Raw genomic sequence first — 25,379 nt, 5'->3', positions numbered from 1 at the left:
GACAAATGCAAATGATTCATCCACATCCGCCGTGCACGGAAGAGGTTTGTGAGGTTTGATGGGCGCCGTAGATCATCATCAGCTGTGCATCTGGCACAGATCTCTCCGCATCCGAGACGCTCAAGCCTTGGAGAAAGTGGTCGCCGAGGTGCCGGGCTGCCCGGGACTGACCGCATGCTCGTCTTGCCAGCGATCCATGCATCTTCGGCGTGCGTTCATGAAGAAGTTGCTGACGGTGGAGAGCTCCAGGCCCAGCTGCTGTGAGATGGTGATCTGCATCTCTTTGCTGGGCCGCTTGTTCTCCTTGAAGATGGCGATGAGTGTTCGCCGCTGCAGGTCGGTGAAGACCAGGCGCTGCTTCTTGGGCACCATGTTTCTGTCTTTGTGCTGCTCCTGTTCCTTTCTCTTGCAGGCTGCCAGAAGGAGACACAGAGAAAGAGAGGAGTGAAAATACAAGAATTCGACGTCCATAAAATCATGCAACCAGTAGAAAGCTGATCAAGGAAGCCGTGAAACCAAGAGTCATTCAGTATAGTAGAGTGTTCAGAATTGATTGCAAACTAACAAAAAAATTATTGTAAAGCACTATATGCATACAGTTAGGTAGAAATACTATTTTAAAATATCTTAACACCTAGTGCTGTCAAACAATTAATTGCATCCAAAATAAAAGTTTTTGTTTACATAATATATGTGTGTGTACTGTGTATATTTATTATGCATATATAAATACACACACATACATGTTAATATTATGTACATATATTATGTAAACAAAAACTTTTATTTTGGATGCGATTAATCGCAATTAATCGTTTGACAGCACTACAACACACTATATCAATTTATATCCAGCTAACAAAATATATGTTATGAAAACTTTTTCTTTCTTTCTGAATGTTCTCAAAACGTTCAAATCATCCAGTTTTTAAAATGTAAAAAAAAATTGTGTTTTTTTTTGGTTATGAGAACATTGCATTTTATAATTTTATAAAGGAATGTTACTTTTGAATGTTCCCTGAACATTTTGAAACACACAGTAACATTTAAAAACGTTAGATGAACGTCCAACTAAAATGTTTTTGAAGAAAAACGTTCCATGAGTGATGTATAAATAATGTTTTGAGAATGTTATTAAAGACCAGAGAACTTTAAACAAACATTCCATTCATGTTTTTTCTTGGTTATTTGAATGCTAAGGGAACATTCCATTTTATCATTTTGCAAACATTATTGAAATTTTATTTGTGAATGAACATTCTGAAACAAGTAATAGCCTAACAAAAAATATCAGACTAGCATCGAAAGTTTCAAAAAAATGTTCCATGAACGATGTATGAATTATAATTTTATGCTAACGTTTTGAGAACTATATTAAAGACCAGAGAACTTTGAATAAATGTTCTTTGAATAAGACATTTGTTCATGACTCGTCAGAATGTTTTGAGAATGTTTCCTGTTAGCTATGTATAAATGTTGATATATATTTAAAAAATATTTTTTTTATTTATCTGAACAATTTATGTCTCTGAGCTTATAATCCTCAAATCAATAGAACTGCCACTTTAAATGACATATTGCACAGGAAGTGACATCATTAGAGTCTTTCTGCTACTTTAGAATAATCATTTGTTCAGAATTGCACGCTTACTTCTCTTATCATTTCTGAAGTATATTGCATGCATATTGTCCCCAGATATACCAAAATGTGCAATACACAACAAATAATAACACATTTCAGACAGTGAAGACTAAATTACTGCATTAAATCTACATGTTACACTCTTAAAAATAAAGGGGGCATTTTGGTTCCCCAAAGAACCTTTCAGTGAACAGTTCTAAAAAGAACCATTTTTATTAGTGTGAAGAACATTTTAATAATCTACAGAACCTTTTCCACCATAAAGAACCTTTAGAGTTTCCATAAATGTTAAAGGTTCCTCATGGAACCATTGATGTCAATAAGTAAGTTTATTTTTAAGAGTGTGCATTTTGCAGGTCTATGCATTTAATGCGCTTTTGACATGTATTTGACCAATGTATTTGTTGTAGTGAAGCACAAAACCAATATGTTCTGTGTGTGTGTGTGTGTGTGTGTGTGTGTGTGTGTGTGTGTATCCTGTGGGACTCATGTTTGAGAACCCTCAGGCGAAATCCACTCTGCCTCTGCGAGCTGTTTGCAGTCATCCAGAGGATTTACATTCATGTGTTCGCACTCACAGCTGACTCTATAAAACACTGCTGACGATACGCCAAAGCCCAAGCACTTTCCGCTTTTAGCAACAAGCACCACAGAGAGCAGGACAATCTGTCTGCGCAACAAAATCATTATGTCAGCGTTTCACAGTCCTGCCTGTTATCATTCATTAAAACAAACCTAATCGTCTGCTAATGCACAGAACATCCCGCTCTGTTTCTTACTGTATAACTCTACGATTCCTTCTCTTGCATACGTGTGTATTTCTCTCTCACACACACACACACTCTTGCGGTGAGGGTTCCCCCAGTGAGATTGTGCTGAGGAGGCTGATGCCAGGCCGAGCGCTGTATGTCTAATTACAGAGAGCCATGAGCCAATCGATCTACCCTACACAGTCAAATCTGTTTACTGCTGCCGTCTAAAGCTGCAGCTCACTCATCCATCATATTCATATACCACCACACACCACACACACACACACACACACACACACACACACTGTTATACTGTACACATACACTAATAAAACACACACCAACATGCAGAATCACTCAATCACTCATGCAGAATACTGACCCTACAGCAGTTCATGTCTATCTATCCGTCTGTCTGTCCGTCTATCTATCTATCTATCTATCTATCTATCTATCTATCTATCTATCTATCTATCTATCTATCTATCTATCTATCTATCTATCTATCTATCTATCTATCTATCTATCTATCTATCTATCTGTCTATTCGTCTGTCTGTATATCTATCTGTCTATTCGTCTGTCTGTTGTTCTATCTATCTATCTATCTATCTATCTATCTATCTATCTATCTATCTATCTATCTATGAATCTATCTATCTATCTATCTATCTATCTATCTATCTATCTATCTATCTATTTATCTATCTATCTATCTATCTATCGTTCTACTGTTCTATTTGTATGTCTGTCTGTCTATCTATCTATCTATCTATCTATTCATCTGTCTGTCTGTCTATCTATCTATCTATCTATCTATCTATCTATCTATCTATCTATCTATCTATCTATCTATCTATCTATCTATCTATCTATCTCTTCATCTGTCTGTCTGTCTATCTACCTATCTATTTGTCTGTCTGTCTGTTCATCTATCTATCTATCTATCTATCTATCTATCTATCTATCTATCTATCTATCTATCTCTTCATCTGTCTGTCTGTCTATCTATCTATCTATCTGTCTGTCTATCTATCTATCTATCTATCTATCTATCTATCTATCTATCTATCTATTCATCTGTCTGTCTATCTATCTATTTGTCTGTCTGTCTATCTATCTATCTATTCGTCCGTCTGTCTGTCTATCTATCTATCTATCTATCTATCTATCTATCTATCTATCTATCTATCTATAATTTTATTGTTTAATCCACTGTATGTATCTATGTAATAGACTAACATAACTAATACACACTATATTATTTAAATTATTTATAGAGGTATATACATCACTTAATCGTTATTGAGAAACGTTTAGAAACATTCTGTATATTTTAGGTTTGGGTTTGTTCAAATTACAACAGCTGTATTTTGATTCATGAGAGCATCATGGCTGTCTTAGCTGGACAGATGTGAAGACAAAACAGATTCATCTGCTTCAACAAATCATATATGGAGAAGTGACTAACGCTCAAATGACGGAAAATACATATAGCGCAGCATTTGATGAGGACTCTCCCTCTTCTCTGACCCATATTTAGAGCTCTTTTGTCCGACTGTCTCCTGTTTCTGTATCGAGCATCATTTCGGCTCTTTCCCACCAGCCTCCTCCCGGTGTCACGCGCTCCGTGGGGGATCAATACGGATCGATCGCCTGGGAAGGGGCCCTGATTACTGGACCACGTGCGCAAGAGAAAACAGAGGAAAATCGATCATTGCAGCTTTTAGGGCAACAGCAGAGCGCAGACAGAAAGAAGAAAGACGCGCATTCTGCCTCGCGCATTAGACGCACTTTAACATTCAACCAGCAGATATGTTCAAAACACTCAGTACATTTACTATACAGTCCTACCGAGAGTATTTCTTGCTTGCTTTATTCATTTATTTATACATTCATGATAATGGCCTAACATTTGTTTATCTGGTTGCACTTAAATGTTGGTCTTAAAGATGGAAAATATCATTTCGACTATTTTGAACCTGAATGATTTCAGAATCAGAATTCAGGAGACATTCTGCAAGAAAAAGAAGCTGATCCTACTAAAGTTGATATTATTCACTCAATATTTAGCTACATGTACTAGGCCTGTTCATTTAGCAAATGCATATATGAGAATAAAAAATAGGTTACAAGAAGCACTAAACAAAGTGCCACAAGAATAATAAAATGCGAGAGCGAGTGCACGTGCAAAACATTACGGAAATGAGTATGCAATTAAATATGCGTTCATTCAGTCGCTTGCATTCAATTTAACGTCGCGTCGCCACGTGCGTGTGGACAGAAGCTCGAGACAATATTGTTTAATGACATTGGAGTGTCTAAAGCCGCCATTTTGAATAGTACAGGTGGGATTTCTGGCGGAAAATGAGAAGGACTTGATCCCTCACACAAAACTGTCATCTGGCTTCAGTTGTTTTTGGATGTTGCGCATAAACCATGCGGATTACTTACAGTGCCTCTATGGAAAATAAAAGACTGCAACGGGCGAGTAGACACAACTTTCCCTTACTTATGTGTAAAGAGAATGCATACACCTAAAACACTGGGGAAATGGCCAAGACTCTATAATTTCACGCACGGTTTATTCAGATCTCAAGCGTGGAATGAACGCAATGTGGGCAATTCATAATTACCAGAAACAACACGTTCAGACTACAAAATGCTGACCTATATGCCTCGAAAAGAGAAATGCGTACTGTAGCAGAGTATTTTAGCCTATCTGTTAAGATGAAAGGAATTAAGCTGAAACTAATCGGGAAAATTCATTATTTGAGACATCACAGAACCATGCATTTCATCTCTCAGGCCAACAAACGAACCAAATAACGTTTCTCTACGGATACACAGTTAACCTAATCAAAAAGCGAATCTGGTTGCATAAATAATATCCATAAATGCAAAGGAATGACCTCTCCTCCAGGTCCAAATAAGTTACAGCATATAAACCCTTTTATCGTTGTTTATTATGACACCCGCATTCAGTTGCTTCATTTTTAATCCTTTTTCTTACAAATTAATAGTCCAGGAATCGATTGACCTTTGCTTTAAATTCTTTTCATGAGGCATGTATTTAATATATAGGTCACACAGCAGTGCTTGTGCCAGGCTTGATAACGCTGCATCTCCAGCTCAATAATAATAATATACAGTGCAGTGTGTGGGAGTTGCCCCTTAATACAGCCAATTTGCTGAACATTTTTGGTTTTTAACAGTTTTACTGTTATTCCATTTGAATGCCAGTTGCAATAAATCAGACTCAATTGCATCAGAATATTTAAATAATTCCATATACTAAAATATGTCAGACAGCACATTGAGGGTTGTCTGTGACATCAAGATTACATAAACCCGCATTGATAAAATAAGAAAATTATCCATATTGACTGTAGCTCATGTGAAGGAAGCCGGATAATCACAGAAAAGACATTCAATACGGGAAGTGTGTGTGTGCGATGTTTGCAGATGACATTTTAATGGGCAGCGTCTGTTTAGTTTTGTAATCCAATGGTAAGCGCTGATATTGATATCTTATCACTCAGATGGATGAATATGAACTGCTGCAGTTTGTCCTTTTATTTATATTTGCTATATCCTGAGTTCATATGGCAGTTTTTTAAAGAATATGAGAGTTGCCTAAATCAATATCCATCAAGGAGATAGTCTAACTAATCTATTAATCACAATCTCGTATTCTTTTGCTTAACCCTTTAACTAAAACACTACAAAATGCTTCTTCTAAACAAGCTTTCTAGTGAGTATAACGGATTCTTGCTTAAAAAACAAACAAACAAAAAAACAGACTAATGCAAAAAAGTGGTTTGCTTCTGTAATGAAACTGAGATTGGATTATAATTGTTTCAGAAAATGATCCATTATACTTTTTAATGTGTGTGCCAGATTAGGAATAGGTTTTCTTTGTTTTATTACAATAAACTTTAGTAGGCTAATACAATTAGACGTTAGCGCCATATTTAATTTTTGACATGAATGAAAACGAGGCTGAAATAGAAATAAACAGTGCGTTCAATGGATTTAACAGCATAGGCCTACCGAATGTTCATCTGATGCAATGTATTTCAGAGAAAAACAAAACTCCTGTCCCTCACAGCCTCGTTTTCATCCGCGTTCAATTCAAAATGGCGTCTAGGTCTCATGAAAATGCGTATCAATAGCACGATTTTCTTTATATATATATTATTTTATTTTATTTTTATTTATTTATTTGTATTTTGCGTGCTACTGACTTTGGCGTGCATACGATACGTGTTTGTCGTGCATACAATACGCAGTTTTTGCGTGCATATAATACGCACTTTGTTGGCGTGCATATGATACGCATTTTGGCATACGTATAGGCTAATATGCACCTACCCCACACCCCTAAACCTAACCATTGCATATAATATGCAAGCCAAAGTCAATTTCTGCATATAAATAGTAGGCTACTCCAAATAGAAACAAAAAAATCGTGCCATTAAAACGCACATTTGTGAGATCGGGTTATAAGTTAGAGCATTTGTGCAAAATAAATCCTTTTGTAAAAGTTCCGTAGCCTTGAACCCCAAAAAGTCAATCAAATGAACAATACAGTTATTGTACATATGTGAACATGCTGTCTGCTGAGGTGGGTGTGGTCTGTGTGTGCGTGTGGGCGTGGCGGAGAGGGCGGGGGGCGGGATCGATAACTAACCGCACCAGGCCGCTAACAGCTCGGCTCGGGATCGATGGCTTGAGCGGGGCGGTTCTGTTTTTGGGTGCGGTGAAACGAACCCTCTCCCGCGCGGGCCGGGCTACTGCTGGCGAGAAACAGTCATGTCAATCAAAGCCCAGTCAACACAAACCAGATCAACAATACACACCCATTACATTCTGCGGCTGCTGCGAGTTTATAGATTAACCATATTTAATCAATGCGGCTCATTTCTGCTGCTTAAAATATCACTGCAACAGTTTTTCTTGGCCAAACAATGCTAGTGGATTTTTAAAATCACAAAACGGCACCAAGCTTCCTCTAGTGAACTGTTCACTGGCTTAAATTCTGAATTGAATAATTGTAAATGTACTCTACTTTACTTTATCCGTAGGATCATATTTGATGTGGTTACATATTATAATAAAATAAATAAAATATTAAAATTCTGTAGAATCCCTTGATAAATGTTTTTTTTTTTAATCTTCAGAGTTCAGTGTGAGCGAAGGCAAAATGAAGCTGTGCTTTTGAGTGGATGTCAATGTTCATCATCGATACGCTGAGCGTCTAACAATAAAGGTTTAAGCGGATCCTATAATTCGATTTTTATTTTGATTGTGTGTGTGTGTGTGTGTGTGTGTGTGTTCATGTCGTGCATACACGCCACACAAATCTGTTCTTCGTGTTTTTCTGCCAGCAGCACAAATGAAAATACACTTTTTTTCGACTTTTCGTTGTCAAAATAAATAATTATAATTATTCTCCATAGTCATATTAATATTCTGCGCTCATATAAACATTAATTCATTAGTGAATTGTGCGTTTGCTATTAAAAGTCCGCAATATCAGCACGTGCGAGAAGTAAATAAATAATGAAAATAAATGGAAGTAACAGTTAAAAAATAGGTCTCGGTAAAAAAATAAAAATAAATGACAAGCGGTTTTCTGTGAAATGAAGAAAAAACGAGTCATCTGACGACCATGTAGGCCTATTTCAAATGGAATATTACTATAATATTTTGTCAACCAGTTAATAAAATAATAATGATAAATAATAACAAAATATTATATTATTAGAATTATAAAGCATTGATATTTTTAAATGCAGGCTGCTTCATCTAGTCTCACCTCACAAGAATTAACACCTCAGAAGAATTAATAGTATTTGTAATGCTTGTTTTAGACATAATAAATAGCACTTTTACGAATGCAGACAGTAGTCAATATTTGCTTTGTGGATCTGCTCGAATAATTCAAAACAACATGTCGAGAATATTATTACTGCGGAAGCATCTCATATGCGACTGAAACGGAGTTTGACCTCAGTAACTCTCCTGTGTGTGTGTGTGTGTGTGTGTGCGCGTGCGTGTGTGTGTGTGTGTTTGAGCGTCTTTCTTTCTCAGCTATTATTTTAAAAATGAATTATAAATAAATAAATAATCAATCCACTGCTTTATATCGTGCATAGAAATCTTTTTTAAACAACATGTAGAAATATACTTCCCAAATTATTGCTTCTAACATCTGCTAAATACATGCATTACTAGGGATATAACGTGATGGATTATTTCTAAATAATCTGAATTTATTCCTTCAAGTGGCTTGATTCAGAATCAACTCTGAGACTGAGATTTTATAAAGTCTTAATACAGAGGTTCATATATTCTTAAAAGTTTACTCTGGGTTTAAAATAAGAAAAGGTAAAGACGCAGATTCCTTTTTGTATTTTAGCCTTAATGTGCTAAAACAATGTAAAAGTATGTACAATGCTTCAGTATTATCACATTCATATTCAAATAAATCATGTCCATTACATTAAAACATCTTTATAAAATCTCACACAGACTAGAAGGCTCTTCATAACCATTCTGATTATAATTAGATAATAAGAATATTAGATATAATGAGAGAGTTTGGTGTTTAAGGCAGGTGTAGCCTAATATAAGTGAGGTTTTCTCTTTGTCCAGGTCAGGATGAGTTCGTCTTTGTCTTGCGGCTTTCCTAACTGGTCTCCAAAATCAATTTCTCAGTGGACAAACATCTGACAGACCAGATCCATCCCCAGCAGCTCAATTAAACGCCATTCATAGACAGTTTGATTGATCTGAAAGCCAAGAAGTCATTGCAAGAGCAAACCATCACTTGCAGATCTTAAATTAACCCTGTGTTTTATGTATGTATGTTATTCTCGAGCGTCTTTCGGTCACTAACATTTCACACACACACACACACACACACACACATCTAAACAACTGCATGCCATAGACTGTTTATATCAAACTAAACGTGCATTTTTTAAGTATAAAAACATTATTTGCATCATGTTTAGATTGTTTTCAAGTGTTTTAAGTGTGCATTTGTCAGATTTAATTTGCATTTGAGGCCAGCTGTTTTCTCCAACTGTAAATAATATATGTACACACAAGGTTTGCATTGCTAGTTTCTAATGCATATTGTATAATCTGTACTGATCCTTGATTTTGTGATGGTAAAAGAAAAATATGCATAGATATGTCCTATTAATAATTATTGTATTAGAATATGTGAATATGTGAAATGTTTTCACTGTAAGTCAGTCATTGGTAGTTTGATGTCTGAAGAGTGAAACACTGATGCTTTCAGAACATTGATCTGTTTGTTTGAGTTCCTGTCAGTCATGTTTTGGGGGCGGGACTATCTGATTGTCCAGCCAAGGGTGGTGTGGTAGAAGTGTTTCTGCACTGAAATGAATCCTGATAAATGTGTTCATGATGTGTGTTTGAGAGCAGGTGACATGAGGACTATATTCCAGTATGTTTGCTTTTCATAAAAACAGTATGTGGAACAGAATGCCTTATGCAACAATAAATGTATGCTACATCACAATGTACTCTGCTTGTTTACTGCACATGCACATTGGCAAATGCAGTAGGTCATTCAGATATTAAATTTAAAGTAATTTATTGGCATAACTGTGTTTACACAGTCTCAGAAATAAAGGTACAAAAGCTGTCACTGGGGCACTATACCTTTTCCAAAGGGTTGTTAGTACCCTAAAGGTACATATTAGTACTAAAAATGCATATTAGTGTCTAAATTAGTATCTTTTAAAAAGGTATAGCCCCAGTGAGAGATTTTGTACTTTTACAATATTACCAAAACGTTATACACAAAGCTAATATACAATATAAGAATAACAAAAATAAAAATAAAAAATACAAATAAAATATATATATATATATATATATATATGAATTATATTGTACTGTTGAAATAGTATAGTATTCTGAACACAGCTCTGTTGTGTTTATGTTCTTCATCTCCCACAGACACAACAGATTGTGCATGTTTGTGCATGAGTTCGTGTTTGTGCGTTTGTGTGTGTGCGTTTGTGCGTGTGTGTGTGCGTTTGTGTGTGTGTGTGTGTGTGTGTGTGTTTGTGCATGTTTGTGCGTGTGTTTGTGCATGTGTTTGTGTATGTGTGTGTGTGTTTGTGTGTGTGTGTGTGCATGTTTGTGCATGAGTTCGTGTTTGTGCGTTTGTGTGTGTGCGTGTGTGTGTGCGTTTGTGCGTGTGTGTGTGTGTTGTGTGTGTGTGTGTGTGTGTGTGTGTGTGTTTGTGCATGTTTGTGCGTGTGTTTGTGCATGTGTTTGTGTATGTGTGTGTGTATGTTTGTTTGTTTGTGCATGTGTGTGTGTTTGTTTGTGTGTGCGTGTGTCTGTGCATGTGTTTGTGTGTGTTTCATAGACAGATCTGTTGATGGGAAAGCTTGTGGTGTTGCAGGGAGGGGGTCTGCACGACCGTGTGTGTGTGTGTGTGTGTGTTGCACGGCTGGCTGCGGCTGCTGCTGCTGGCGAGAGCCCCAGAGATGCAGGAGCGAGCAGGGGAAAGGAAATCAATACAGATTCAGCGCAAGTCAGATAAGCCTTAACAATGTGTAGCGCAGACGCACTCTATAACCCAATCTCACACGCACACACACACACACCACAGTTTCCTGCATATGCACAGGTAGAAGCGTTTAAACATGCGACCAGACCACCGTGTGTTCATGCACACATTCACACCTGGGTGTTTTCACCTTTAACACACGTCTGGACAACGAGACCAAATATCTGAGAGCACTAGTGGAAATAAACCTGTTTTGCATTGTTCATACTTTTTTTAGCACAAGAAATTGAATTTAATAATGAGAATGCATCTTAATATTTGCATGTGTATTTAGTATCTTTTGCTTCAATGGCAGCGGCAAACATAGCCTCATGATCTTGTTCTCCAGCGTGATTTGTGATGATCAAAAGAGCATCTTGAGCTTCAATGGGAAATCTGACCCTTAGTATAAAGAATCACATGATCAAAGACACTGTTAAATGGTTTAAAGTGTTTTGCAATCCCAAAACTTTGTCTGTTTCTGGGTTTAAATTAGATTTTGAATCCTGGATCCGCCTCACGTTAACTCTTATATATTCTCTAATGAGGACATTTTATTTCATTTTATTTATGAATATATTTGAGTACTTTTATTAATCAAATTGTATAAAATATGAATATTTGTGCTGTGTTTTTGTGAATCAAATGCTCTTATGTGGACATTTTATTTAATCATATTTTATAAAACCTCCCCAATTATATTCACATATAACTTATCACATTTATTTACGAATATGTGAATATATTTTTGGGGTGCTTTTATCAATCACATGCTCTTATGAGGACATTTTATTAATTTTTTTTTTTTTTTTTTAATAAACCCACCCTAAATATATTCACATAAGATTTCTCATATTTATTTAATGATATGTGAAGATTTCGAAGAAGTTTTTATTAATCAAATGATCTTATAAGGACATTTTATTTAATTTCATTTAATTAAACCATGCAAAATATACTTGCATATGATTAATCAAATTTGCTTAAATATATGTGAATATGTTTGGGGTGCTTTTTATTAATCAACTGCTTATATGAGGACATTTTATTTAATTTTATTTAATAAATCTACCCCAAATATATTCACACATCATTTATCAAATTTATTTAATGATATGTGATTTTTGTGTGTGTATATTATTATTAATCAAATAGTCTTATGGGGACATTTTATTTAATTTTATTTAATAAATCTACCCCAAATATATTCACTTATCATGTATCAAATTTATTTAATGATATGTGAATCTTTTTTTTATTTTTTATTAATCAAATGGTCTTACAGAGACATTTTGTTTAATTTTATCTAATGATATCTGCATATATTTGGGGTGTTTTTATTGATCAAATGCTCTTATGAGGAGATTTTATTTAATGATATGGGAATATATTTAGTGAAATTTTTACTAGTCAAATGCTCTTATGTAAATATATTTGTGTTTTTTTATTATTATTATCAGATTTATTGAATCTTATGTGAATATATTTGTGCTGGTTTTATTAATCAGATGCATGCGCGCAGGATAAATGGTGTTATTTTGTGTGAACACAATGCAAGCGCATCTTCAACCTTCAGATCTCACTTGTATTTGCTGACAGGCACAAATGATAATCAGTGGAGCATCACGATTCTCGCTCCAGTTTTTCCTTTCTCTTCTCGAATCCATTGTGCCGTTGGTCACCTCAGTGTTAATGTCTGCGTGAGCATTCATGGCACGTTTTACTTTGCTTACCAAGAACTGAGTCTGTTACGCAGCTCCACGTCTCCCTCCCCTCCCGCTTATCAATTATTAAAGCCCCGATCGATCATTTCAGCAACTCGCCTCCATCCTCCGCTTCTCTCCCATCCTCAATCAATGGCCGGATCACCTCCGCGTCTGCTTTCATGTCAGACATCATCTGCTTCATATTTGAAGATCTCATGTTTTGAGGTCTCGTGCTCCTCTAAAACACGCTAACCGTCATTTCCACACTTTTGAGGAAAGAGATGGGAAAGAAAAATACTATTTTGTTTTGGATTCTTTTGAAGTGTGTGTGAGCTTCAGTCGGTGTGTGATGTGAATATAAAACTGCCTACAAAACTGGTTTGTAAGTTACTGATTATATCTTGATGAAATGATAGTTTTGAGTATTTATTTCATCATTTGTTGTGTTATAATCATATGTGAATATATTTGGGGTGATTTATTTATCAAGTGCTCTTATAAGGATATTTTATTTCATTTTATTTAATAAAACCACCCCAAATATATTCACACATAATAATCAGATTTATTTAACAATATTTGAAAATATTTGGGGTGTTTTATTTTATTAAATTTTATTTAATCATATTATTTAATATTTTTGTGGGTTTTTTTAATCAAGTGCACTTGTGATTAAAAAAAAATTATTTAATTGTGAATATTTGGGTGGTTTTTATTATCAAATACTCTTTTTTTAATTTATTTATATTAATTATATGTGAGATATACATTTATTTATTTTTAATCATTATTAACAAACTTTAAAAACTTTAATTTGTTTATATATAGTTGATCAACCTATCTTTCTATATTTATGTTTTATTTAATTTTCCTATTTTTCACTTGTTTTTCTCCATGAATAGTCATGGTAGCTTGTGCTAGATTATAAACAAATAATAATATTACGTAAACTGTTGATGATTAGGAGGCCAAAAATGATCAAATATTAAGATTTTTTGACTCGAATGGAAGTTCACGATACTCAAATATTACTGTATTGTAAGGTAAATTGAATAATATTATGTAAAAGGTTGATGATTTAGAAGCCCTTTTCCACATGCTTGTTAAATTTCATTTTAATAATCCATTTAATACTAAGAAATATCATCATTTGTGGACTCAAATGGAATAAGTTCATAGTGTAAATATTACTGTATCGTAAGGAAATTTAATAATATTATGTAAAATATTGATGTTAGGAGGCCTTTTCAACATGCATGTTTACTTCAAATGAGGAAATACTATGTAAAATGTTTTTATACAATGATAAACCTATAGAGAAAATTCACAGAGTTCATTATTTCTAACTTTTAAACAGTAAATCAGTATCTTATTGGCATTAATGTGAGGGATGCATTGCTGGTTCTTCTGCATTGCTGTGATTTGCTAATTAGTCATTGCGATAATATGTCTGCAACCGGTTTTAAAAAATAGCATAATATAAAATATGACAGTATTGGTATTGTGTATTTAATTAGAACTACAACCTGAATTTAAAATAGACTAAAAAATACAGATTTTGCAGGGCTCAGTAGATATTCTCACATATGTGACCCTGGACCATAAAACCGATCAAAAGGCTCAATTTTTTGAAATTGAGACTTATATATCATCTGAAAGCTGAATAAATAATCTTTCCATTGATGTATGGTTTGTTAGGATCGGACAATATTTGGCTGAGATACAGCTATCTGAAAATCTGGAATCTGAGCGTGCAAAAAAATCAAAATATTGAGAAAATCACCTATAAAGTTGTCCAAATGAAGTTCTTAGCAATGCATATTAAGTTTTGATGTATTTACGGTAGGAAATTTACAAAATATCTTCATGGAACATGATCTTTGCTTAATATCCTAATGATTTTTGGCATAAAAGAAAAATGGATATTTTGACCCATACAATGTATTTTTGGCTATTGCTACAAATATACCTGAGCTGCTTATGACTGCTTTTGTGCTGCAGGAACACATATAATGGATGCACAGTGAGGTATGTGAAGCTCAGAGATGAAACTTTAACGTTTAGATCACAGATATCAGGGTCATCTGTTATTCAGCTCGCGTCTGTCGGCGGTGAATTTCTGCTGCTGTGAATGTTCTAATCCAATAGCGGCGTGGCAGTCGTAATGGATGGAGGGTAATTTTTTTGTGATGTGTTGCAGAGAAAGAGAGAAAGGACGGAGAGAAGAGAAGAGGGGGATGGTGGGCCGTTATTGATCTCTCATACGTGCACCGGCAGCCTAACATACGTGAACGAGAGAGAGACGCACATCTGCTGACGTTCACAGTTCAGTCCGGACATCAGGAGAGACGTTCAGAGGAGATGTTTCAGACTTGGAGAATCAAGCATGTCTCACAATAGTACAGGGTTTTTATTGGCTGGTTAATGTGGTCATGTGTTGCTATGCAAAATTCACCAACCATTGGTTTGGGATCAGAATTGAATACTAATATTGATTGTTGAACAATACAGGTTTTTCATTGACTGAATCTCAAAATGGCCAACTACTGGTCATTACTTCACTGTACACTTATTATTTTTGAGTATGAGTACTAGTATGCAAATCTTGGCAAAATGTGTAGTATGCAACAGCATGATAAATACAGTACCGTATGCCAAAATGCAACCCAAATGCAATAGTTTTTGTTAATATTTTGACTTATATTTTATTTTTATATTTTCTGTTTTCACTTTAAATGTACTTAAAGTTTTAGCAATTTTATTGGATTTTAAGTAGCTGATCTATTTTTTTTACAGGTCTGTATAATTTATAAATTTTTATTTATGTATCATTTTCAGGGTTATTATAGATAACTAAAACTGAAACTAAAATTAAACAAACAAAAAAAAAACATTACTTGAAATAAAATAGATGTTGAAATCAAATAAAAAATTTAAATTAAAAATAAAAAAATTCAGCTAGTTAATAGTTTCAATTCATGTACTATTATAATAAAAACTATGTAGACATAAAAAAACAAAAACTACTAAAAATAACAAAATCACAGCAAAAAAAAAAAAAAAAAAAAACGAAAGTCAAATTGAAAATGGAAAATAAAAAAATGTAAAACTGGTTCAAAATATTAATAAAAACTATAATAGAATTTTAAAGATATTAAAACATTTTATTTTAATTATATTAGCACTTTAAGTTAAAATAAACACATTTTGTTTCAAGAAACAATTTTTTCAATTTTATTATTTATTGTTTTAGTTAACAATGATAACTCGACTCAATATTATTCAAGTTTTCCTTTTTTAGTTTGATTAATAAGCGCATGTAAATGTAAAATGACCTGCGGATTTTAACATCATCTTGGCTCTTCCTTTTTGACTTTACTCATTTAAAACTGATAACTGAACGCCATTAAATTCAGTGTTCAATGAAGAGAGGCAATGTGACAGAATACATGGCACCATCTGAAGTGTTTGCACTTGCATACTATTTTGCATCCTAGCGTACAGTAAGGTGTGTAGTATACTAGTATTCTGTTCTCCACACAGTCTCATCGTCGGTCCTCATCAGCTTTGAGCGTTTACGATCCGCTTTAAATACAACAGACGAGCTGCTTCTGCTTTATAAGTGCCAGTGGAATAATGTCATTAATGTTTCTACCTTTATAGCTGCTTAATGAGAGACGTTTGCTGTTGTACTTCTGCTAATGCTCTCTCTCTTATATGGATTGTTTCTTGTGCTGTAGAGATCAGCGCTTACAGTAGCATTTGTGATTTAGAGAAGTTCGTGTTTACATTGTTGTTAATCATCTGAAAGAATCAATCAAATTCTTTACTAAAAGTCAAATGATGAAACTATTAAAGTGCAGAAATCTAATGTAAATTTAGAATCATATTGTCTTAAATACCGTAAACATAATTAGTTGTTTACATTATTAGTTTTTGCAAATCCCTTACACAAAGAAATTAGGAAAGAATCATTAGGTTATTTATACGAAAACATACAGAATAAAATATTGTGTTTAATATTTCAATATATGGAATACACAAGAAATTGTCACTTTTCATATATTGAAAAATATTTGACAATATATTTACTTATATACTGTTTATATATCTCAGTTTATATTCAGTAATAGTCTTCATAATACATGTGATAAAATATGGTACTGTTTGTGTATAAATATATTTAAACAAATATGTATATATTTACTGTATATGGGAACACGTGTGTGTGTATATATATATATATATATATATAAGTCAAATAATGCACCTATTAAAGCTATATTCTCCTTAGTTCTGTTGTTTGTTGCAAACGTGTTGCATATGAACATATACTGTATTTTGCAAGTTTGGTGCAAATAGTTTTTGCAAGAAGTCAAAGATTGTTGACTAAACTTGAATCATGTTTTGGTCATTACAGTCTCACTTTTAATTATGTAAATGCATTTAAAATAGATTGTTGGTTAACTCTTAACTTCATGCTGCTATAAAAACAGAAGTATATTCTTATATGACTTGGTGTTTGTATGTTCATATCTTCAGTATTATTACAGTAATTTTCCGATGTTCAGTGTCTGGTGAGAAACTCTGACATCAAACCCTCACAATCGCTCCTCCACACACACACACACACACACACACACACACACACACACTCACTCACTGGACAATCTGTGTCTTTGTCAATACGACCTAAAGCTGCTAATGCGTTTCAGTGTGATATTCACAGATTGTTCTGATGTATAAGGCTGAGATAATCGCTGGATTTGCCAGCTTTGCTGCATCAATTCTTCAATAGAAACAGAGTTTAGTTTCATAATGACTCCTAAGAACTTGAGTTTGTTTGGTTTGGGAAGCAAGACTTTAAACGCATTCAGATCTGTGCGTTTGTGATGTCAATTAGTTCTTTTTTTATTTAGACTTTATTATCTAAAGGCAAATATAAAAGTCTTGCCACTGTTCTCTTTTCCTTTTATATAAATACTGCATAATCACTACTCATTATGTCCATGATTTAACTGTGATTTTATTTCAGTGTCCGGCTGCTTTTCTTTGGGAATCACTGAAATGATTTTTAGGTTGATCTGTGTGCGCTCTAAACTATTAGAAAATGCATTATTTTATGCAATTTTATCATCTTATGCTTTCTTTAGGAACAGTTTACTAATGCTGTGTTTGATTATCTGCGTATAAAAAGTGAAAATCACTCTCTGTTCCCATTTCAGTTCATGTAAAATGCATATAAAGATTTAATGAAATCATTAGCGAACACATTCTATCATCATGCATTATAAATGCATTCATGATGACCTAAAGTACACACAAAAATTTGTTGTACATAATTGCAAAAAAACCCTTTGAAATACATGTAATGCATTAAAATACTCTTTAACGCCCAATTTTGTTATATTATTCATGCATTACACTGTAAAAAAAAAAGATCTTTCAAAATTGTAAATAAAAACAAAGAGTGTTTTACAAGAAAATACAGTCTTTCAAAATTTCATGTTTCATTCAATGCATTACTTTTATTTATTAAAGTTGCATTGTTTATTACAATGCATTATTGTTTCTTTGTAATTATTTGTGAAATTTACTAGCAATTTCTGGTATAAAATTGCTTCTACATGGGTTCTCTAGATAATTAAGTATTACAATACATTATGAGTCTGGTTATGAAAATATAAAGTGCAATACAACGTGTGCATTATACAACATTATGGATATCAGTAACACTTTACAATAAGGTCTCATTTGTTTACATTAATGCATTAACTAACAATGAGCGATATAATTTTTTGAGCAATAAGCAATATTATATTTCATGCTAGTTCACAGTGCATTAACTAATGTTATAACAATGTGAATGTTATATGATCTGTCACTGGTGTAATATGATCATATTCAATATTTTCACACGATGTGTGATGTGGATTTGACTCGAGTGTCCTTCACTAGCTCTGGTCTCTGATTCCGTCTCTTTAAGCACAGAGCGTAACACGACTGTCCTCGTGTTTCTCGTGTGTTATTAAACAGCCGAAGTCCCCCTCTGTGTCCGTGAAAAAGCCCTATTAGAGGCTTATTCTCAATTGATGTTTTCACAGCACAAGATGGATTTACCAAAGCCTCCAGAGCATCAATATCTCTGCACTTGTAAAGTGTTTGCAGAACATAAAATGCTTAAACAGACCTCGGCTGTTTGTGGTTTCGTTTATAAGGAAGAGAATTCATCTTTGGCCACTAATTCTCAATTTTAGTTTTTTTTTATGGAGCAAAAACACTAAAAATGATTATTGGAGTACGTTTTACAAGAAAATGCAATTTTAGGCTTTCTACTTCAAAATTTCACATTTAGTAACATTTAGTGTTTTGTAACTATTTGTGAAATTTACTAGCCATTTCTGAATAATTCTTTCTACACCAAATTTATGGTCTGAGCGTATTCTGTAAAAAACATAAAACATTTTCACATTTATTAAAGATATTTGTGCGTTAAATGTTAGTCCAGTTAAATGTTAAACTTGTTACCATCATGTTTTGGTTGCATATTCATTTTTAAACAGACTATATCACAAGTTGTAAATAAAACAAAGATGGTTGGAGTATGTTTTTCAATAAAATACTAATTGAAAATTTCACATTTAATTCAATGTGTTTCTTGCCATTTCTTTGTACAGTAATTGTTTGTGAAATTTACTTGCAATTTCTAAGGAAAGATTGTTTCTACATCAAATTTTTTCACTACATTTTTTTTTTTTTCACAAACATATCCATGTTTTTTAAGGATTTTTGTGCATTAAATATTAATCCAGTGCAAATACATGATACCATCAGCATTGACACAAAGCATTGTGTGTGTGTGTGTGTGTGTGTGTGTGAAGTGGCCGGTCATAGTAGCGCGTGTTAAAATGGCTGACGACTCTCTCTGGTCGTTTCAGACCGCAGACCTCAACAGACTGAACATAATACAGCACACAAACACACAGATATCTGAGCTGAAACCACACCAAAGCCTTGCAGAAACCAGCTGCTCGTTTCAAAGCATGTGTAATGAGTTCTTTCTCAACCCTCCTGATCAGGAAATTTAATGACATTTGATTGCAGACATCATTGCTCTCTCTTCTAAAACAAAATGATTATTTTAACGGTAAAAGACTGTTAATTGATTAATGGCAAGTTCCTTTATATGGTGAAAAACTGTAGATCTAATGGGACATTACATGTAATTTTACAGTAAAATATAATTTTGGAAGTGAAAAATATACATATCATCTTATAATTTACAGTGAAAACCCATATATTGATTATTCCCAGTGTGACTCTTCACATTTGATGGTTTTTCACTGATATAATTACGTTTCTAATTATCAGTTATGTAGGTTTTTATGTTGTGAAATGAATGTGTATTGCATTATTTTATTGTTTTGTGTCTGTGTGTATGTGCATCTGTTTATTTCAGCTTGTGGAAAAGTTGTGATGAACTTTCTCTTAACCATTTGTGTTCTTAAGGTGGTTTTCATTGTATTATAAAGGTAAATAAAATCTTTTTTTTAGGTATTTTATATGCATACATAAGTCTGGTTATGAATATATACATTTTGATTATTTAGCCATTTTAACTTATATTTTAATTTAATTTATTTGTTTAACAGTATTTCAAGTTAAGTGTGTTTTTTTTTTTTTTTTTACTGCAAATTTAATTTCATTCTGTAAAACTTAAAAGGTTGTTACTGTATTTTTATGCTTCTGGCAACTAAAGCTTCTTTTTTTTAGCTTAAATTTTAGAGATTTTTTACAGTTTGCAGTAAGAGGAGAAACGTGAGATTACAGGGCATTTTCTATCATTGAGATATTAAAAAAAAGACTGTGTGGTTTTTATTTCTTATATGCATGTAGGTGTTCAGGAAGTATAATTTTGTGAAAAGATGAGTAAGAGATGACTAGCATCCCTCTGATGCTGATCTGAATGCTGTGTTAGTCAGAATAACCTCAGAGAGAGAGAGAGAGAGGGGAAGGATGTCTTAGTTGTGCTGAACAGCAATTAATCACAGTTGCCAAGTGATCCATTAGACATTCAAATGCACACAGATTGGACATGTGTCCAGGCGCAGGTCACTAATGCTGCCCTCTCTAACCACACGCGTCTCATGGGCCTCAGTCCACACAACCCCCAAAAGCTGAACGGAGAATACCTATTGATTAGGATACTAATAAATTTGGAATATCAATATGATGAATAGATGTGGCGGAGTATTTCACAGCTCTAATGCTACCACACTTTAGCTTTTATTAGGCTCTTTACTCCAACATACTTGCTGTTTTTTGTGAGTATTGAAGGAGTTTCTTTCAATTTGTGTGAGATCTCTGCATGTAAACATGCTTTTTTTTCATGCGAAAATCTGTGTGCACACTTAGTTGCACTACCATATTTTTTTAATTTCATCTCAGTAACCACTTTACTTTCATGCATTTTTATGATGATCTTGCAGAGATCACAGTGTCAAAATATTGTTACTGTCAAATGGCCTAGAAATCTAAATAAACATTATATGTAAAATATTTTTAGATGCATATTATTTGTAATTTATTTATTTTATTGGCCTTTATTTGGGTCATCTTAGGTCAGACAGAAAGTAACAATAACGTAAATATAGCAACATACACTCTCAGAAATAAAGGTACAAAAGCTGTCACTGGGGCGGTACCTTTTCAAAAGGTACATGTTTGTACCTAAAGGGTCCATTTTGGTACCTTAAAGGTACATATTAGTACTTAAAGTGTACATATTTGAACCTAACAGGTACAAAAGTGTACCTTTTGAAAAGGTACCACCCCAGTGACAGCTTTTGTACCTTTATTTCTGAGAGTGTAAGATAAATAAAATAATTTATATATTTTTAATATTCTTAAAACATATAAAATAGGTTAAAGTAGGCATGCATATTGTGTATATATAGGTTCAAATGTATAGATTTATAAAATAGGTTAAAGTATACATAAAACAGGTTACACCAATTACAGTAATTTGCAGGTAAATTCAAATTGTAACATTTATATTAACTGGTTTTATTCAACTGAAAAATATTAACCAACCTATATACATTAATTTATACCAGTGCAACTATTCTCATGTGTTAAATCAGTTAGAAATAGCTTTTTAAAGTAATAATTGCAGGTTAGCACTTTTTACAGTGCAGTTTTCTGAAAACTCCACATTTACAGTAAACGTTGCTGCCATATATTTGCGCGTTATAGTTTGTCTGGAACGTTTTAATCAACGCGTCTTTTTAATCAGTGAACCCATTTGCCTACTTAATGAGTGCGTAAAATCCAATGTCGCCCTCAGACGCATGCAAATACAGCCGCGTCACGCGTGCGTGGAAACTGACGCATAATCAGCGCGTTAAAACAAAGCGCGCTCAGCCGCCTCTCATTGCATTGATCTGCGCTCCGTTTCAAAGGGACGCTGGGAAACTGCGCTATCGATCAGCTGGAGGTCACGCTCCGGAGCCCCGGTGAGAGTCGAGGGGTATCAAATGGACCCGAGGACGAGGGACACCCAGGAAAAAACACACAAATGTGAGCATTTGCGAGAAATCCCGCGAGCGGCGATCTCCATCTGTCGTCGCTCCATCCCCTTATCAGCCTCTGACAGCAAATCGTTCTCTAATGTTTGATGGTCATCCAGTCCGGAGCACTCTTTAAAGCCAAGGCGTCCCTCTTAAGAAAAATGGCTCTAAATCGCACCAGACGAGGGTTCTTTGGCTTGGGTTAAAATCAGTGGCCTTTTTGCTGTTAAATGGCATTTTTAGGTTCCATTTCGAATTTGTAGGCTACTAAAGAACCTTAAACTCCAGTATAAAGAAATTGGCAGATGCTTGAATGAGTATCAGTTGAACTATAAATAAATTGTGAAAACAAATTAAGGAACCCTCTAAAATGGCCCTTTGCCGAAAAGACATTATTATAATGCCAAACTGTCGTCTTGAAATGGCTTGAGCACATTTGCTTGTGTATTTGCCCTCATGATGAAGATGTGATGTAATGTGTATTTGTGCCTCAGAAAGTCACTTTTGCGTAAAATCCTGTTCTGAACATCACCAGATGAGTTCTTGTGTTAAATAATATATTTAGGTTTCCATAAAAGACCCTGTTTGGAAAACAAAAGCTTCTGAATTGAACTAAAGAAACTTAAGCACTGGTGTTTTGCCAGATATTAATATTTTGGTACAAAACTGCCATATACAGTAGCTAATTCTAGCTACTCTTAGTCTTTAATATGCATGGAACCTTTCCAGTTTCTTTAATGTTTTTAACACTAATGAAATATGGTTGTTTTAAGAACTGAAAGGTTTCAAAACGTTTCGCTTCTGTCAAACCCCGCTTTTGGAACCATTATTATAAAACATAAAAAAATAGGTTAAAGTAGGCATAAATATATTGTGTGTGTATATAGATTTAAAAGGTTCAAATATAGTTTATATATAGATTTATAAAATAGGTTAAAGTAGAAATAAAACAGGTTACACCAATTACAGTAATTTCCAGGGAAATCTAGTCTTAAAAGTTAATGGTAACATTTATATTAACTGGTTTTATTCAAAAATTCATTTACACCAATAAAACTATTTTTGTGTGTTGAATCAGGTAGAAATTGATTTAAGGTAACGACTGCAGGTTACCACTTTTTACAGTGCAGTTTCTTAAAAAAAAAACCTCCACATTTTCAGTAAACCTTGCTATACCATATTTGCGCGTTATAGTTTGTTTGGAACGATTATACAATGAGCTCATTTGCCTGCACAATGAGTGCGTAAAATCCAGTGTCCCCACAGACGCATGCATTTTAAGGGTGTAAAATGTGTACTGTTTTTCCAGATTAAATTTCCTAAATCCTGGCCATGTGAAGGTGATGATGACTTACCTGCAAGCCTCAACGCGGACATCCTCTGAAACTCTGGTTCCTGTAACCATTTCCACATGCGTCTGAAAGTCTCGCGGCCGGACTTGAGTTTACTCCAGGGCTTTGGGTTGCGCAGCAGATCCGACAGAGTCCCCTGCGACCGACACAAGATCCTCTGCGCGAAGATGGCTTGAGGTATGCTGTATCGCTTGAGCTCGGCCGTGATCCTCTGCGCCACCTCCTTGGTGTTGATCTCCTCCACCTGCCCCGACCCGCCGCTCTGTGCGCCGCCGCCGCCGCCGCCGTGCCGCTCTCTGTCCGTCAGCATGGATCCGTTCGCCTGCGAGTGCAGGTGGCTGTGTGGGTGCATCCCGTTGAGATTAGAGATCATGCCGTGCCCGTGGCCGCCTAAACTCCGCGCGAGATGCTCCTCGCTCCGGGAAAGCATCGCCGCGTGGGACTCAAAGCCGCTTGGAGAGAGCATCTTGTCGTTGGAGAGGTGCGCACTTGGCCCGTAGGCAGACAGCGCTTGTTGGGAGTTGTGCAGAGAACCGAGGCCGTTGGAGAGCGGGGATAAGGACTGGCCCATGCCTGACATATCTTTGGGATAGTGGCTGTATAAGTTGCCCATGGACGCCAGGCCGCGGTCGTCGCGCATGAGCGTGAAACTCCCGCTGACGTTGCCGGTGGAGAGGCGCTGGTGCGCGGCGTGGTGATGCGAATGCGGATGCGCGTGGTGGAACTTATCCGAGACTGTAGATATAGGTGGCAGGTGCTGAAGCGGCGTGAGGGTGGTGTAAGTATTGGACAAACCCATGCCCGACTCGCACATGGTCATAGCGGGATGCAGGTGGCCCGACAGCGCGGGGTCGCTCCGGTACTCACCGGCGCCCTCCAGGATCGAAGCCATGCTGGACACCATCGCCGAGCGCCCGTGGGTAACCAAGCTCCGGTGGGAAGCCGACGAGGGTCTGCCGTGCGAGGAATTCATCAGGTCCCCCGCTTGCGCGTGCGACGCGACGCCGTGCATGTTTTCCATCGTGAGTTCCATCGTGAGAGCCGCGCAAAGAGAGCTTATTTTCCCCGAAACAATGTCAAAACCAATCCATCGATTTCAAAGCTAGTCAGTCCAACATGATGCGCCGAAGCTTTTGTCCTGGTTAAATCGCCGCGGAGCGTTCGTTACGCGTCTGGCTCGCTCTCTGCACAACAGCGCTTCTACAGAGAGGCGGGACTCGCGTCTGTCTTTGAACTAGAGAGAGAGAGTGTGTGTATGTGTGTGTGTGTGTGTGAGAGAGAGAGAGAGAGACGTGCGCTGGCCGCGGTGCTGAAGTCTCGCCTGTTCTACTATCACTGCATGCGTGAGTTCGCTTTCTCCTTAGAAAGAAAACAACTAAATGAGAACAAATATCTGCCACAATTATAGCATATTTAATTATTTTAATATAGGATATACTTATATATATACTTTAAGTATATGAATGAATAATGTAATATTATATGATAAAGAAATATCAGCATACATTTCGGATTAATAATTTATATATTTGTATTATATATGCATAACACTGGACCACAAAACCAGTCATAAGGGTCAATTTCTTAAAACTGAGATTTATACATTATCTGAAAGTTTAATAAATAAGCTTTCAATTGATGTAAGGTTTATTAGGATAGGACCATATCTGGCTGGGATACAACTATATGAATATCTGGAATCTGAGGGTGCAAAAAAAAAAAAAAAAAAATATATATATATATTTATATATATATAT

The 25,379-nt window shown here is 35.1% G+C and overlaps 1 protein-coding gene across 1 annotated transcript; it reads right to left on the bottom strand.

Annotated features, from left to right (window-relative positions):
- onecut3b (one cut homeobox 3b) lies at window positions 1–24,655 on the bottom strand. The gene is made up of 2 exons (XM_058795937.1): window positions 23,626–24,655; window positions 1–413 (listed from the first exon to the last, which is right to left on the bottom strand). Exons 1-2 carry the CDS (start codon window positions 24,653–24,655, stop codon window positions 121–123), a joined length of 1,323 nt encoding a protein of 440 aa, XP_058651920.1. The 3' UTR covers window positions 1–120.
- Window positions 24,656–25,379: the final 724 nt, after the last annotated feature.

Source organism: Onychostoma macrolepis, chromosome 02 (genome assembly GCF_012432095.1).
Source record: "Onychostoma macrolepis isolate SWU-2019 chromosome 02, ASM1243209v1, whole genome shotgun sequence".
In the NCBI taxonomy this organism is placed as follows: Eukaryota; Metazoa; Chordata; class Actinopteri; order Cypriniformes; family Cyprinidae; genus Onychostoma; species Onychostoma macrolepis.
The sequence above is the reverse complement of the archived record's forward strand: the minus strand, read 5'-3'. Positions and strand labels throughout refer to the sequence as shown.

Coding starts and splice junctions, on each gene's coding strand:
- onecut3b (XM_058795937.1), bottom strand. CDS start 24,655: ATGGAACTCACGATGGAAAACATGCACGGCGTCGCGTCGCACGCGCAA. Junction 414..23,625: donor GTCCGCGTTGAGGCTTGCAG/GTAAGTCATCAT, acceptor TCCTTCTGGCAG/CCTGCAAGAGAAAGGAACAG.